This window comes from Chrysochloris asiatica, unplaced genomic scaffold (genome assembly GCF_000296735.1).
Source record: "Chrysochloris asiatica unplaced genomic scaffold, ChrAsi1.0 scaffold00020, whole genome shotgun sequence".
In the NCBI taxonomy this organism is placed as follows: Eukaryota; Metazoa; Chordata; class Mammalia; order Afrosoricida; family Chrysochloridae; genus Chrysochloris; species Chrysochloris asiatica.
In genome coordinates this window covers 13,431,828-13,445,484 of record NW_006408538.1, presented here as the reverse complement: position 1 = coordinate 13,445,484, position 13,657 = coordinate 13,431,828, and the positions used below count along the sequence as shown (strand labels likewise).

Genomic DNA, 13,657 nt, shown 5'->3' with positions numbered 1-13,657 from the left:
GCTTCCCTTTTTTCAGTAGTACAAACAGTTCTGCCCCTCAGATGCCTGCCTGCGGATTTCTCTAGATCTGCCTAGGAACGGAACCTGGACTTCACGCTAACAGGCACTGCCAAGTTGTTCTTCAAAGTTGCTCATCAGTTTACAAGTGAGGAAACTGAAGATAAGAGAGAAGACAGAGATCTGCTCAGAGTCCTCAGGGTCTGGGACTGATTCCCAGTCCTGGACTCTTCTGGCCTCACCCTTTGTCTTTCTGGAACCTTCCATTTCCTTATTTTTATTTCCCTACGAATGCCATTGACCACCAGGTCATGATGAGAGCCAATTTCAGAAAAACACATTATCACTGTTGTCTAGGAGGGCTGGGGGTCTGGAAGTACTTTCAGGAGGGAATGGGGCAGGAATTAACTTTAGAGAATTCCCAAGGTTTCTCTAAAAGCAGAGTGCTGGCCTTAAGAGAAAAGGTGCTTTCAGGAGCAGGTGGTGGAGCGTTTTCCCAGTTTCCTAGCACCTGGCCTCCTCAGCAGCTGTGGGTCACTGTGGTCCTTCCCACACTGGTTACCTGACCCTCCTCCCTTCAAGGCAATAGGAGCTGTAGATGGCGAGGGAGGGGCTACTTTAAGTCTAGGGGCCTCCTGCAAGCTAAGAGTCAACCCTCTTTTGAAGAAAACAAGTTGCTAAGCTGGGGCTGTGGAGACCACAAGAGGCTTCATTTGGAGCCAGAAGTCAGAGGCCTATTGATTGTCTGGCTTTAAAAGCATAGAGCCTCTGCCTGGGGTTTGCAGCATCTCCCTTCACCTGCAGTCTCTCGGAGTCAAGTGTGGTCCAAGGACCAGCAGATGAGCTTTACCAGGAAGCCAGCTGCAAATGTCAGAGGGATCATAGTTAAATTGTGGCCTTTATTCTAAGGGGGATGGAAAGCCACTAAAGTGCTCTACTAGGGAAGGAAAGTTTCTGTTGAGGTCATTCTGACTCACGGAGACTCCATGTGTGCCAGGGCAGACCTGGGCTCCACAGGGTTTTCAATTGTTGATTTTTCAGAAGTATATTGCCAGGCCTTTCTTCTGAGGTGCCTCTAGGCAGACTTGATTCTCCCACCTTTCAGTTAGTTGCTGGGTGTGTTGATACCACTCAGGGGTACAATAATTTAAAAATAGTATTTTAGCTTCTGTGTGAAGAAGGGATTGGAAGAAGTCAGTTGTGGGGCTACAGTGACCAATGAGGCAGGATGATGGTGTCTTGATAAGGCGGAAGGCAGAGATGGGAGAGTTGGCTGCGTGGAACTAATGGGGCTTGTGAGTGATGGATGTGAACGAGGAGGCGGGGTCTAGGTGTATCCAGGTTCTGGCTTATGTGCCATCCCCTGTGACTGTTGTTGTTATGTGCCGTGGAGTTGGTTCCGACTCATAGCAACCCTGTATAGGGTTTCCGTGGCTGTAAATCTTTATGGGAGCAGAAAGCCTCATCTTTCTCCCGTGGAACAGCTGGTAGTTTTGAACTGTCAACCTTGAGGTTAGCAGCCCGATTCGTAACTACTACACTACCAGAGCTCCTTGACTGGAAATGTTGGAAAAGGGTAAGACACTACCACTAGTCTTGTGCCCTTTAAGGATGACTGTGGACTGGACTGTCAACTGCAAGGTCAGCAGTTCAAACCTACCAAATGCTCTGTGGGAGAAAGATGAGGCTTTCTGTTCCTGTAAAGATTTAGAGCCTTGGAAACCCTATACAGGCTCGCTATGAGTTAGAACTGACTCAACGGCACACAACCACCATCACCATACTTTGAGCTGAGTTCTGATATGGTGCTGTAGGATAAGCATTGGACTGCTAACTGCAAGGTCAGCATTTCAAACCCACCAGCCTCTCTTCAGAAGCACTGTTCAGGGTTGTTATGAGTTGGATCTGACTGGACAGCACTTAGCGAAAACACCACCATACACTGAGTATAAATCACCTCAGGTTCCTTTAGTTTTATTAGTTTCTTAGCGCTGCCACAACAAAGCAGGTGTCTAAAACGGCATAAATATACTCTTAGAAGCCAGGAGTCCCAACTCAAGGAGTTGGCAGGACCATGGCCTCTCCAAAGGTTCAGGGGTGGGTGGGGGTGCGGTGGCTTCCTTGCCTTTTCATGGCTTCTGGTGGTTGCTGCCAATCTGAGGCACTTTAGCATCCCTGAGCTTGTAGCAGCATCACGATAATCTCCACCTTGGTTCTCATATACAAGTTCTCTTACCCATATATCGTCTGTGTCTAGATTTCCCTCCTATAAGGGGGAAGCTATTGGCTTAGTTATTGTTGTTAAGTGCTGTCGAGTCAGCTCCGACTCATAGCGACCCTGTAAAGGGTTTCCAAGGAGCAGCTAGTGAGCTTGAATCATTGACCTTGCTGTTCAAACAGCATTAACCCACGGTGCCAGAGAGCCCACCCTAATTCAGTAGGACTTTATTTTAAATTGATTAATCTGCTAAGTCCCTATTTCCACATAAGGTCACAGTCACAGGTATCAGAGTTCAGAATTCAATATATCTTTTTAGGGGGTTGGGGGGAGGATAAAATTAAACCTATACCAACTGTAATCAATAGCTAACTAATGTACAAGGCTACGGTAGGAGGAGAGATGGTAGGGCTAGAGCAATGACGTAAGAGCTCATCAGATATCAGAACAGCATGAGCACATGATGGGCACGTGTGCAGGTAAACAGGTTACAACAGAGCTTCCAGACTAAGACTAGAAGAAAGCCATGGTGAGCCTGCTTCCTAAAGTGAGTCAGTGAAAACCCTGCGGATTGCAACAGAACATTGCCTGATAACGGTGCTTGAAGATGGGCTTTAGAGGTTGGAAAATCATCCAACAATGGGTTGGAACATACCAACGCCTTTGAGATAACACAGAACTGGGAAACATTTCATTCTGACATGGGGCCACAGAGGCAACTAACAATAACACCTTACCAAGCACATACGACCTGGAGAAGCACGAGCCACGCTGGCCTTGTGGGCCTACTTTAAGGAACAGCTAACAGTGACTCAGAAGTAACCAGAGCTTCAATTCCATTCAGCCCAGTTCAGTCATGGCTGGTGAACTGACACCAGAATGGACCCACATTTTTAACTGGGATAATAATCAGAGCAGGAAAAATAATTATTGGACAAAATCCTCTTAGAAATCCTCTTAGAAAGCAGGGCAACAAGTGTGTGGCAGAGCAACCAAATCTCTTGACTAGAAAGCAGTGGCGGCCAGCTCAAAGATGGCAGCCGAACTGCTTGGCATGCATGCTGCTCTCCAGTCCTGGTGAGAACCCAGTGTTATGCACCAAGCTCTTCGATAGCTCACGATGCCTCCGCCGAGCCCCCATTCCAGGGCTTCAACCAGGAAAATTTCCCATTCTAGTTATCATTCTAGATCACCCTAATGGAAAACAAATTAAAATCTGTTCCGGTTTTGCACCATTAGCCATGACTGAACTGGTTCAGATTAGTTCGAGGCACTGGAAGTAGCTCATCGATTATTTGCATGGAAAGCAGGGTTTCTGAGGGGTCTGCAAATAGTATTTCTTTAGTTTAAATGTGTTCCCTTAAAAAGCCATGTGCTCTGCTATCCTTTTCCTCACAAATGGCACTATGAGATGCTTTGGTCTGAACTCTCCCTTTCCGACTTAAGTGAGTCTGAACTGAGGCGTACCACAGGAAAAGGGGGCTGTAAGTTTGGATGCCCTGCTGCGGCATAGGGGATGTGAGAGGAGCCCAATTTGAAAGCAGAGCCCTGGCCACACACCTGCTCATGTTAATGTCATGAGGCTGTTGGGGGTACAATCTCATGCCAGGGAAAACAAGAAGGCTAGCAAAAGAAGAGGGGGTTCAGGATGTGTGGGCATGTTTTCACCATCTATGGAGAAGAAGTAGGCATGGGCAAAGCTGTCAACCTGAACATAAATAGCAGTACAGGGACGAGCAAATTAAAAGCCAGTTCATGGAATCACAGACTTTTGTTGCCAGAAGGGGCGCTCTCCCCTCCAAGCCATCTTTGACATCATTGCTGGGTATTGTTATAGAATATAAATTAGATCAGGCCACGTTCCCTGTTTCCCAAGTCTTTCCAAACTCAATATCATCTGTGCATGTAGCAAAACTATTGCCTACGGCTTGCACCCACGGCAGACATCATTAATCAATTGCCGTACTTTCTGCTGAACCTGGATGCAACCTCAGGGTCCGACTCATTATAACAGTCCAGACAGCCATTACCAATCAATCACACTCAGCATGAAACTGTGTGCTTTCCACTGAACAGAGACAGCTGGAACGCCTTCTCCTGGTCCTTGGCAATTCTGCTTTGACATCTCTTTCCACTGTGTCTGCTCCAGCTTCCTTAAACTACCTGCAGTTCCCAAACATACATGCTTTCTTCTCATTCCCCAGAGTCTTTGTCTGTGATAATCTCTCAGTCTAGAATATAGAGTGCTAGTTCTCCTACCTGCCATAATAAAGTTTTATCTGGGTGTACAATTTACCAGCTACAAATATGGCCTGGCTACCCTTAGACCTGGGGGAGGCCCTGTAGCTAGGTTCTGGCCAGTGGGTTGTGAACAGAAGTCATGTGTGTCTGTTTTCTCAGATTTCAGTGACAACTGAAGCAGCTACTAAGGCCACCGTACCACCCCTGGGCTCTCCCCTCCCCTGTGGATAGACAAATACTTCTATTTTGTTTAAGTTTCCAATTTTTGGGTTTTATTTTGTTATGGTGGCAGTTACATCTACACCCTAACTCTACACCCTCCCATATGCTGCCTTACTTCTCATACAACCTCTAGTACCATCTCCTTGATGAAGTTTTCCTCTAGTTACTGCTCCCCTGGGCTCCCCAGTACTTCACTTACACCTCTTTCTAAACCAGACCAAACCAGTTGCTGTTGAGTGGACTCCAACTCATGTATGACAGAGTGCAATTGTGATCCATAGTGTTTCCAGGTTGATTTTTTGGAAGTAGACTGCTAGGCACCTCTGGGTAGATTTGAACTGCCAACCTTTTGGTTGGCAGTTGAGCATATTAACTGTTTGCACCACTCAGGGACTCCCACTGCTCACGCAAACCAAAGCTCGTGGCTGTCAAATCAATTCCAGGTCATAGCAACCCTAGAGGTCAGAGGAGAACTGCGCCATAGAGTTTCCAAGGCGGTCATGTTTATGGAATGCAAGCCCTGGTGGCGCAGTGGTTAAGTGTTCTGCTACTAACCAAAAGGTCAACAATTTGAACCCACCAGCTCCTTCACAGGAGAAAAAGACCTGGCTATGTGCTCCCACAAAGACTTCAGGCGAGGAAACCCTACAGAGCAGTTCTAGTCTTCCTATCGGGTCACTGAGTCGGAATTGATTGGGTGGCACGCAACAATCTTTATGAAAGCAGATGGCTACATCATTCTCCTGAAGAGTGGCTGGTGGGTTCAAACCACCGACCATTAGCTTAGCAAGTGAGTGCTTAGCCAATGCACCACCAGGTTTCATTCCCCTTTCACTAGCATACTACAGCAGACTAGGATGATTGGCGGTAACCTATCTGCCTCTGTTTATACCTCTGTACCAACCAGTGAAGGCCTACACATACCCCTCTATACACTCTCCCTGTCGACACCTGCCTCCCACTGCTACAGCCCAAAGTCCTCAACCTGGGGACCGGTACTTGACTCTGGCTTAGCCTTCTCTGTGAGGAAGAGGCCCAGCAGCACCGTCATTGGCTCTAGCAGCTCCACTGGCCAGGTCTCCCTCTATGTGTGAGACCCACCCTGGACTTGACAAAGGACCAGCTCCACCCAGTCCCACCATGGCCGACCTGAAGTAGCTGCTTCCTCACTGGCTGGAGCCCATATTGTCTGGTTCCTCATTTCTTAATAAGAGCAGGGTCAGAGCATGAGAAACTGTCCCTGATCTCTTCTCAAGTGCCCTGGGAAATCCCATGGTGTATATGTTCCCAAGGCCCTTCCCCTGCCTCACTGGGCAGTAGGCTTTGCAAATGGCCCACACCTATTCCTCTGAACTTCTGGCTACTGAGGCTCGACCTTTGCCCACACCACCTCCCCCAGTTCCTGGCCTGCAGACCCATCGCTCTGTTGGCAAACAGCACACACAACTAAGAAGCAGGATGCAGACAGACCTCAGCCAGAGGATGACTATTTTGGGACAGGGAGGCTCCTGGGAGGATGCTGGCAAGGGTCAGAGTAGGAAGGAAAGGAGGTAGGTTTCTTCCCAAGATTATGTGTCCCGAGCCCTCTGGGTGCCTCCCAGAGGCCTCAGGCTGCCACAAGGAAGAAAACACCCACCACAGAATGCCAGTCTCAACCCAGCTGGCGGCAGAGGCGAGCTGGGGTTAGGCACATGGCTGGGGGTCTAGGCTTCGATCCTAGTGGGCAGGAAAAGTGTGTGTTTAGGTGTTGCATTCCAATAGTGATGGGTTTGGCCTCAGGTGAGACTTGGGAGTGGTAGGAGGTGGTTAGAAAGCAATTGGCTGGCAGATGAGAACAGGAGAAAGAATCCATCCAAGATGGGATGGATGACTGTGGATGATAACAGAATGTTGATTGATTCTCTACTATGTGCAGGCCCAGTATTAGGTGCTAGCAAGATAAAGTTGTGGCATGCTACAAATGGGTAAGTCCCTCGACAAGTACTGGGAACGAGAAAGCTGTCTGAAGACTTGCTGAAAAATTGTCCCTAGGAAGTGACCGGAGATGCAGGGCTTAAGTGCAGCAATGACAGAGCTGTCTTAGTTAAGAATTTGAGGACTTGCAAACATTTCAGAGTCAGCAAGTACTCTACTCTGCCTATGTTTAGTGTATGTACTGCGTCTGGCACACAAGGGTTCCATTAGGGGTAGCACTATTTCTGGCACATAGCCCTTGTTGTTGTTGTTAAGTACCGTGGAGTCGGTTCCGACTCATAGCGACCCTGTATAGGGTTTCTGAGGCTGTAAAGCTTTACGGGAGCAGAAAGCCTCCTTTCTCCCACAGAACAGCTGGTAGTTTTGAACTGCCGACCTTGAGGTTAGCAGCCTGATTCATAACCACTATGCTACCAGAGCTCCTTCTGGCACATAGTAGGGGTTCTGAAAGGGGTCAGTATTGTGTCTGGCACACAGTAGGGGAGTCCATTAGGGGGCAGTACAGGAGTTCTGGTGTGGTGCTGTGGGCTGATATGTCAGACTGCAAAGTCATTTGAACTGCAAGGTCAGTGGTTCAAGCTCACCAGCTGCTCCTTGGAAACCCTATACAGGGTCACTATGGGTTGGAATTGACTCGATGGCACTTAACAACAGCCTCTAGCACATGGTAAGGGATTCTGTTGGGGGCAGTACTGTGTGTGGCACATATAGGGGCTCTGATAGAGGCAGCGACAACAGCAGTGTTATTCACAATAGGGTTATTCACAATAGGGTGGCTTTGGTGTCTAGGAAAGATACTTTGCTAAGGGGTGAGAAAGCTCAGGTCAGCAGGTAGCAGACCCAGGGCTCAGCAGGCCCAGCCCCACCCCTGGAGATACCTCTACCCAGGATTCCTCAGTCTGAGACGTCTGTTCTCTGATTCTCCACAGAACTGGGAAAGCATCTTTAACTCCCAATTCTGATTTTGCCTCAATTTGGAGCCTTCTTTGACATTCTCTGGTGACACATTCCTCCTTTCTCAGCACCACACAGAGGCCCGGCTTGGAGCCTGTCCTCACACTCTGTCCTCAGCTTCAAAACTACTGGGTCCCATGCCTGTCTGGGAGGTGAGGAGGAGATGAAGCCCGTTTCCAAATCTGGCCTCTCCCTCCTGAGCCCCAGCCCCCTCAGGAGCACCTGAGCCTGACTTTCTGAAACAAAGACATCTGTCAGGCCCCCACTGAGGACATCAGACAGCTGCTGTGGGTTCCACAGCCAGGCAGGGAAGGGGGAAGGACAAGCCTCTGCCTAGCCATAAATGTGAAGCCACACTGTCCCCAAACTTTGGGACATGATGCTTATCGTGGATTTCAGGGCATCTTTTAAGTACAAAGGATGAGGAAGCCATAGTAACAGCAATAACACCACCACCAACTGGGAATCAGACAAGGTGCTATGTGGTTTCCAGAGTTACCTCACAAACCTCACCATACACTTAGACATCAGCAGTACCCTAGTTTTTCAGACAGAGGAACGGACGCACCCAGACCCACTGCCACCAAATTGATTCCCACTCATAGCGACCCTATAGAATAGAGTTCTTATGGGCTTCAGAGGCTGTAAATCTCTACGGGAGCTGGTAGTCTCGTCTCTCTCCCAGGACACTGAGGCACAGAGAGGTTAAAGAGCTCCTGAGGGTACGTTTAGAGCTAGAATTCAAATCTTCATTTTCTGTGGCTTCAAATATCCTGCCCTTAACCAGCCATTCTACACCTTGAGAAAACAAAAACAAAAACAATTACAATTGCCAGAGAGGTATGGGGACAGTAGGAGCTCTGGTAGCGTAGTGGTTACAAATCGGGCTGTGAACCTCAAGGTCAGCAGTTTGAAACTACCAGCTGTTCCGCAGGAGAAAAATGAGGCTTTCTGCTCCCATAAAGATTTACAGCCTCGGAAACCCAGTAGAGGGTCACTATGAGTTGGAACCGACTCCATGGCACTAACAACAACAGTTGTCTCAAGAACCAGAAGCACATGATCATTATACCCGCCCCTCCCGCATCCCCCCTCACCTTCATCTCATCTCATTAATTCTGGCATTCCTTTTCGGAAAGTTTTCCCAGATCCTGGGGCCCAGAGGGAGGAGGGAGCTTCCCAGGGTTTTTGGATACTCTTTTAATTAACCCAGATGACCCTCTTCTAACAGGGGATGGCTGAATCCCTTTCCAGCTTCACCACCTCCCCGGGGGCAGCATCCATGAACTGTGACTCCGGGCCCAGCCCGCTCACTCTGCAGCAGAATGTGGCCCTGCATCCTCCGCCCATATGCTCAACATCTGTCGGCCTCTCTTCCCTAGCGTGGGGACCAGTGTAAGTGTGACCAGGGTCCCTCCATTTCTACTGTTCTCCACCTGCCTGCAGCTGGTATTGAGGAGGCCACACTAGGATTGGCAAAGACTCAAAGCAGGGGAAAACTTAAATGCAATTACTTCGATGTGTTACCTTGCCATCATCTCTCTCACTTTCTAAAGAGGAGTTTTAGATTTACAGAAAAATTGTACAAAAAGTACAATTTTTTGCACAAAAAATTGGGGAGTATGTTTATTATAACTAACATTCCAATGTTAACACGAGGGTCAGTCAAAATTATCTGCACTCGGTTATATTAAAACACAAGCCACGTCCACAGCTGATGACAACATTGAGTATTCACGTGAAACGATTCTGTCGAATAGGTGAGTGACAGTGGATTATGTGGTACATCATTTACAAATCAGCGATGGCTCCACCTAGGACAGATTTCGGTTTTGAAGTTTGTGCACTATGGGCACCAAAACAACTTGAGGAAGAGCATAAACAGAAACATTTGGACATCTGCAAACAAAATTTGGACCAATACTTGAAGGAAGGTAAAAACTTATTGAAAAAAACCTGCTACTGGTGACAAGACATGGATTTATCACTATGAACCTGAGAGTATACCGCAAAGTATGGAATGAAAACATCCTCAATCACCAAGCAAGAAAAAGTTCAAAAGTCAACCCTCAGCTGGAAAACTGATGCTTATAGTTTTCCGGGATCCTCAAGGGTCAGTACAGGAACACTAGCAGGAAAAAGGTTCAGTAACCAACAGTACTCATTACAGTGAGATGCAGAAGTATAAACTTTAGATTAAATGCAGAGGACTACTAGCCAAGTGTGTTGTGATCTTACATGACAATGCACATCCATACACCTCTGCCCACACTGTGGACATTGCAAAAACTTTGCTTTAAGGTGTTAAAGTATCCTCCCTATAGCTCGGATCTTGCTCCATGGGACTTTCACTTGATTGGTCCCCTGAAAGCAGCCCTTTGAGGAGGATGACTCACCTCTGATGAAGAAGTGAGTGAAGACAATGGCATATTCGTGGCTTACAGCTCAGCCTAAAACGTTTTTTAAATAAAAGAATACAAAGGCTTGTTGACAGATGGACAAAGTATATTGAAAAGCAAAGAGATAATGTCCAAAAAAATGATTTTTTGTCTTTTCTAAAAGTTGATTAAAATAAGTTCTACAGCCAGAGTATAGATAATTTTTGACTCACCCTGGTCCATTATATTAAACTAAAGTCCACAGTTCACATTAGGGCTCACTCCTTGTGTTGTACAGTCTTCTGGGTTTTGACGAACACATAATGTCACATGTCCACGGTTACAGTATTGTACAGAATAGTCGCATTATTCTATCCCCTACTTTTTTTTTCTTTCAGAGTTTCCTTTCTCACCCCAAAGGGAAGCAGCCCATCCCAGCTGTTCCAAGGAACAGTGACACTAATCTATCATTCTTGTAGCTTAATAATAACAGTCAGGAATCTTAGAAAAGTTTTCATGAACTATAACTTATTGATGTGATTTAACTGTGGGCAGCACAATTGAAGTTAATATCTAGTGTGATGCCCAGGACAGGGAAGGTCATCAGTATATAGCTGTAAAATAGATGAATAATCACAGCGGAAGAGGAGAAAAGCACACATATGCACAATACTAGAGCAGGTACCTTTGATAAGCGATCTGCCCATTACAGGACTGGTCAATGGCAAAAGCAGACTCTGAATCCAGATTGATAAACTAACTTAACTATACCGCATCACTCTCAACCTTCAGCTGCAGACCCCTTTACCCTTTGTGTCCACAATGTGTACATGTGTTTAGCCTAGCTGTTGTTCAGTGAACAAGCAAGGTTCACAATGATGGAACAATGAGTGATGGAGTTATTCATTCATTCATTCATTCAGGTAACAAACATTTTTGTATGCCTGCTATGGCTCAGGACCCGGAGGCACAATAGTGAATGTGATGCCCTGGTGGCTGCCCTCATGGGGCTTATTGTTCCTTTGACTCTACAAAGCACATCATACTTCCCAAAATGCTGCCATAGTTGTCGTCTCAGCTGCTTTCATGACAAACTAGTGTGCACAGGGTCAGACTCTTAGAAGAGTTGAATGCATCATGGATGGATGTATATTGGATGGATATATGGAGGGATGGATGGATGGATGGATGGATGGAAGAAGAAATGGAGTGATGGGTAGAAGGAGGGAAGAAAGGTTCAGGTAGGTAGAGGGATGGATGGAAGGATGGATGGATGGATGGATGGATGGATGGAAGAAGAAATGGAGTGATGGGTAGAAGGAGGGAAGAAAGGTTCAGGTAGGTGGAGGGATGGATGGAAGGATGGATGGAAGGATGGATGGATGGACAGATGGATGGATGGATGGATGGAGGGTTGAATGGATGGATGAAGAGAGGGGTGGATGAATGATTGGATGGATGGAGGGTAGAGGATGGATGGATGGGATATGGATGCTAAGTGGAAGGTAAACAGTACTAATATTATCATTCCCATATTTCAAATGGAAACTAACAGCCTGATCAGGGATGTGGCCAGTGGGTCACCCCTTTGAGGAACCTATGGGGTGAGGCCCCCTCCTAGGAGAGCCTCAACCTCTTGGTTTGCAGGTCTCTTTACCTGGTGGGCAATTACATCCTGAAGACATGCTCGGGGCTTCTCGGCGCTGCCGTGAGTGGAACTGCCATTTCTGCACAAGGAAACAGAGAAGAGAAGTCAGTGGGAGCTTGTAAACACCAGGTCAGGGGACGTGTCTGTGGACTGAGCGAGGAGGAGGGGTGAGGGGAAGGGGTAATGGGGGGATGAGAGGAACTAGCAGGAGGACATCTCCTGGATCAAAGACAAGCAGTTAATGGCCTTTAATTGGCTACCAGGTCTGGGTAATAAGAAGCAGACGGAGCAGGTCCCGTCTCGGAGTCTGATGTCTGTGGAGTGTTCTTAAAGAAATTCACAAATCACAGGGCCTATAAACCCGTTATGGCCTCCCTGCACCCTGCACTCAAGCCCAAGATGACTTGCTTTCCCTGCTAATTGCTTCCCGTCTCAGTCTGGGATCTCAGGGCAGGGACAGTGCCTCTGTTCTTCTGGCGTCCCTCTCAGAGCCAGGCCCCCACTACCCCCTTGTGGACCCTGCCTCTTGTCTTTCCCCCTCCACCAGAGGGTGTGAGGGCTGGGAAGGTTCTCTGCATCTCCCTACCAAACCTGTTCCTCTCCAGCTAAGCCTACTCAAAGCAGGCAGCCAGTGGATTCAGACACCCCTACCTCCAAAACTCTGCCATTTTCACAGTGGTGAATGGACCACACCAGGCAAGAAACACACAATTCCTCCATGAAGGGCAGTGTGCTGAGTGAGAGTGCTCACTCACTCCCAGGACAACGCCGGCAGGTGGGCCAGACCAGTTCCTACACCGGCAGGCAGGACCACTTTCCATTAGTTCTCTAGCCCTGCACAAGCCTCACTGGGCAACGAGAAAGTAGAAAATGTTCATAACTAGAAAGATAGGGGCCTGATACATAGGGAAATCTCCACAGATGTTACTGTGATTTCACCCATTTTACAGATGAGGATATGAAAGCACAGATGGAGTAGGAAGAGATCTGGGATTTAAGCCCGCACTCTGAGGCCAGTGCAGCTGTTCAAAGCCCTGGGGCTTTGTTGTTAAGTGCTGTAGAATTGGTTCTGACTCATAATGACCCTGTGCACAACAGAACAAAACACTGCCCGGTCCTGTGCCATCCTCACATTGTTGTTAAGCTTGAGCTCACTGCTGCTGCCACCGTGCCAGTCCATCACATTGGGGTCTTCCTCTTTATCGCTGACCCTCCACTTGGCCTATTATGATGTACTTTTCCAGGAACTGATCCTCCTGATAGTATGTCCAAAGTATGAGAGATGATGTCTCACTATCCCGGCTTCTAAGGAGCATTCTGGCTGTACTTCTCCCAACACAGATTTGTTTGTTCTTCTAGCAGTCCAGGTGCTTTAAATAATCTTCTTCAGCACCATAACGCAAATGCATCAATTCTTCTGCAGTCTACTTTATTCAGTGTCCAATTTTCATATGAATACAAAGCTATTGAAAGTACCATGGCTTGGGTCAGGTGAATGCTTGTTCCCAAACTGACATCTTTGCTCTTGAACACTTTAAAGAGGTCTTGTGCAGCAGATTTGCCTAATATGTCATTTGATTTCTTGACTGCTGTCTCCCTGAGTGTTGATAGTGACTCCAAGCAGCAAAAAGAATCATTTATTTTCAATCTTTCAAACTTCAATCTTTTCTCCATTTAGCCTGATGTTATTGATTGGTACAGTGGTGAAGATTTTTGTTTTATTTACACTGAGGTGTAACCCATACCGAAGACTGTGATCTCTGATCTTCATCCTCTTATTTTGTTTCCACAGTGATATTTTTACTAAATTTGTTGACATTATTTAAAAGTGGATGGTTTCTCTAGGAGCGGAGGTCTCTAGGACCGTCAACGGAGAAGAGCCGAGAGCGGGACCCTACCCAGAAAAGCAGTGAGGCCTGAGATGGAGGCAGAGACGATGACGTGGAATGATGAAGCGGCTGGGGACTTTGGATCCAGAGAGGGAGAGGGACTGTGTGCTGAAGACTGTGTGTGTGTGTGTGTGGG

At 47.3% G+C, this 13,657-nt stretch overlaps 1 protein-coding gene across 1 annotated transcript in view; it reads right to left on the bottom strand.

Annotated features, from left to right (window-relative positions):
* Positions 1-13,657, bottom strand: part of COL13A1 (collagen, type XIII, alpha 1) — a 198,700-nt gene that overhangs the window by 166,494 nt on the left and 18,549 nt on the right. The window contains exon 2 of the mRNA XM_006837462.1: positions 11,642-11,711. Within this exon, the coding sequence (XP_006837525.1) occupies positions 11,642-11,711 (70 nt within the window). The remainder of the gene's footprint in view (positions 1-11,641; positions 11,712-13,657) is intronic.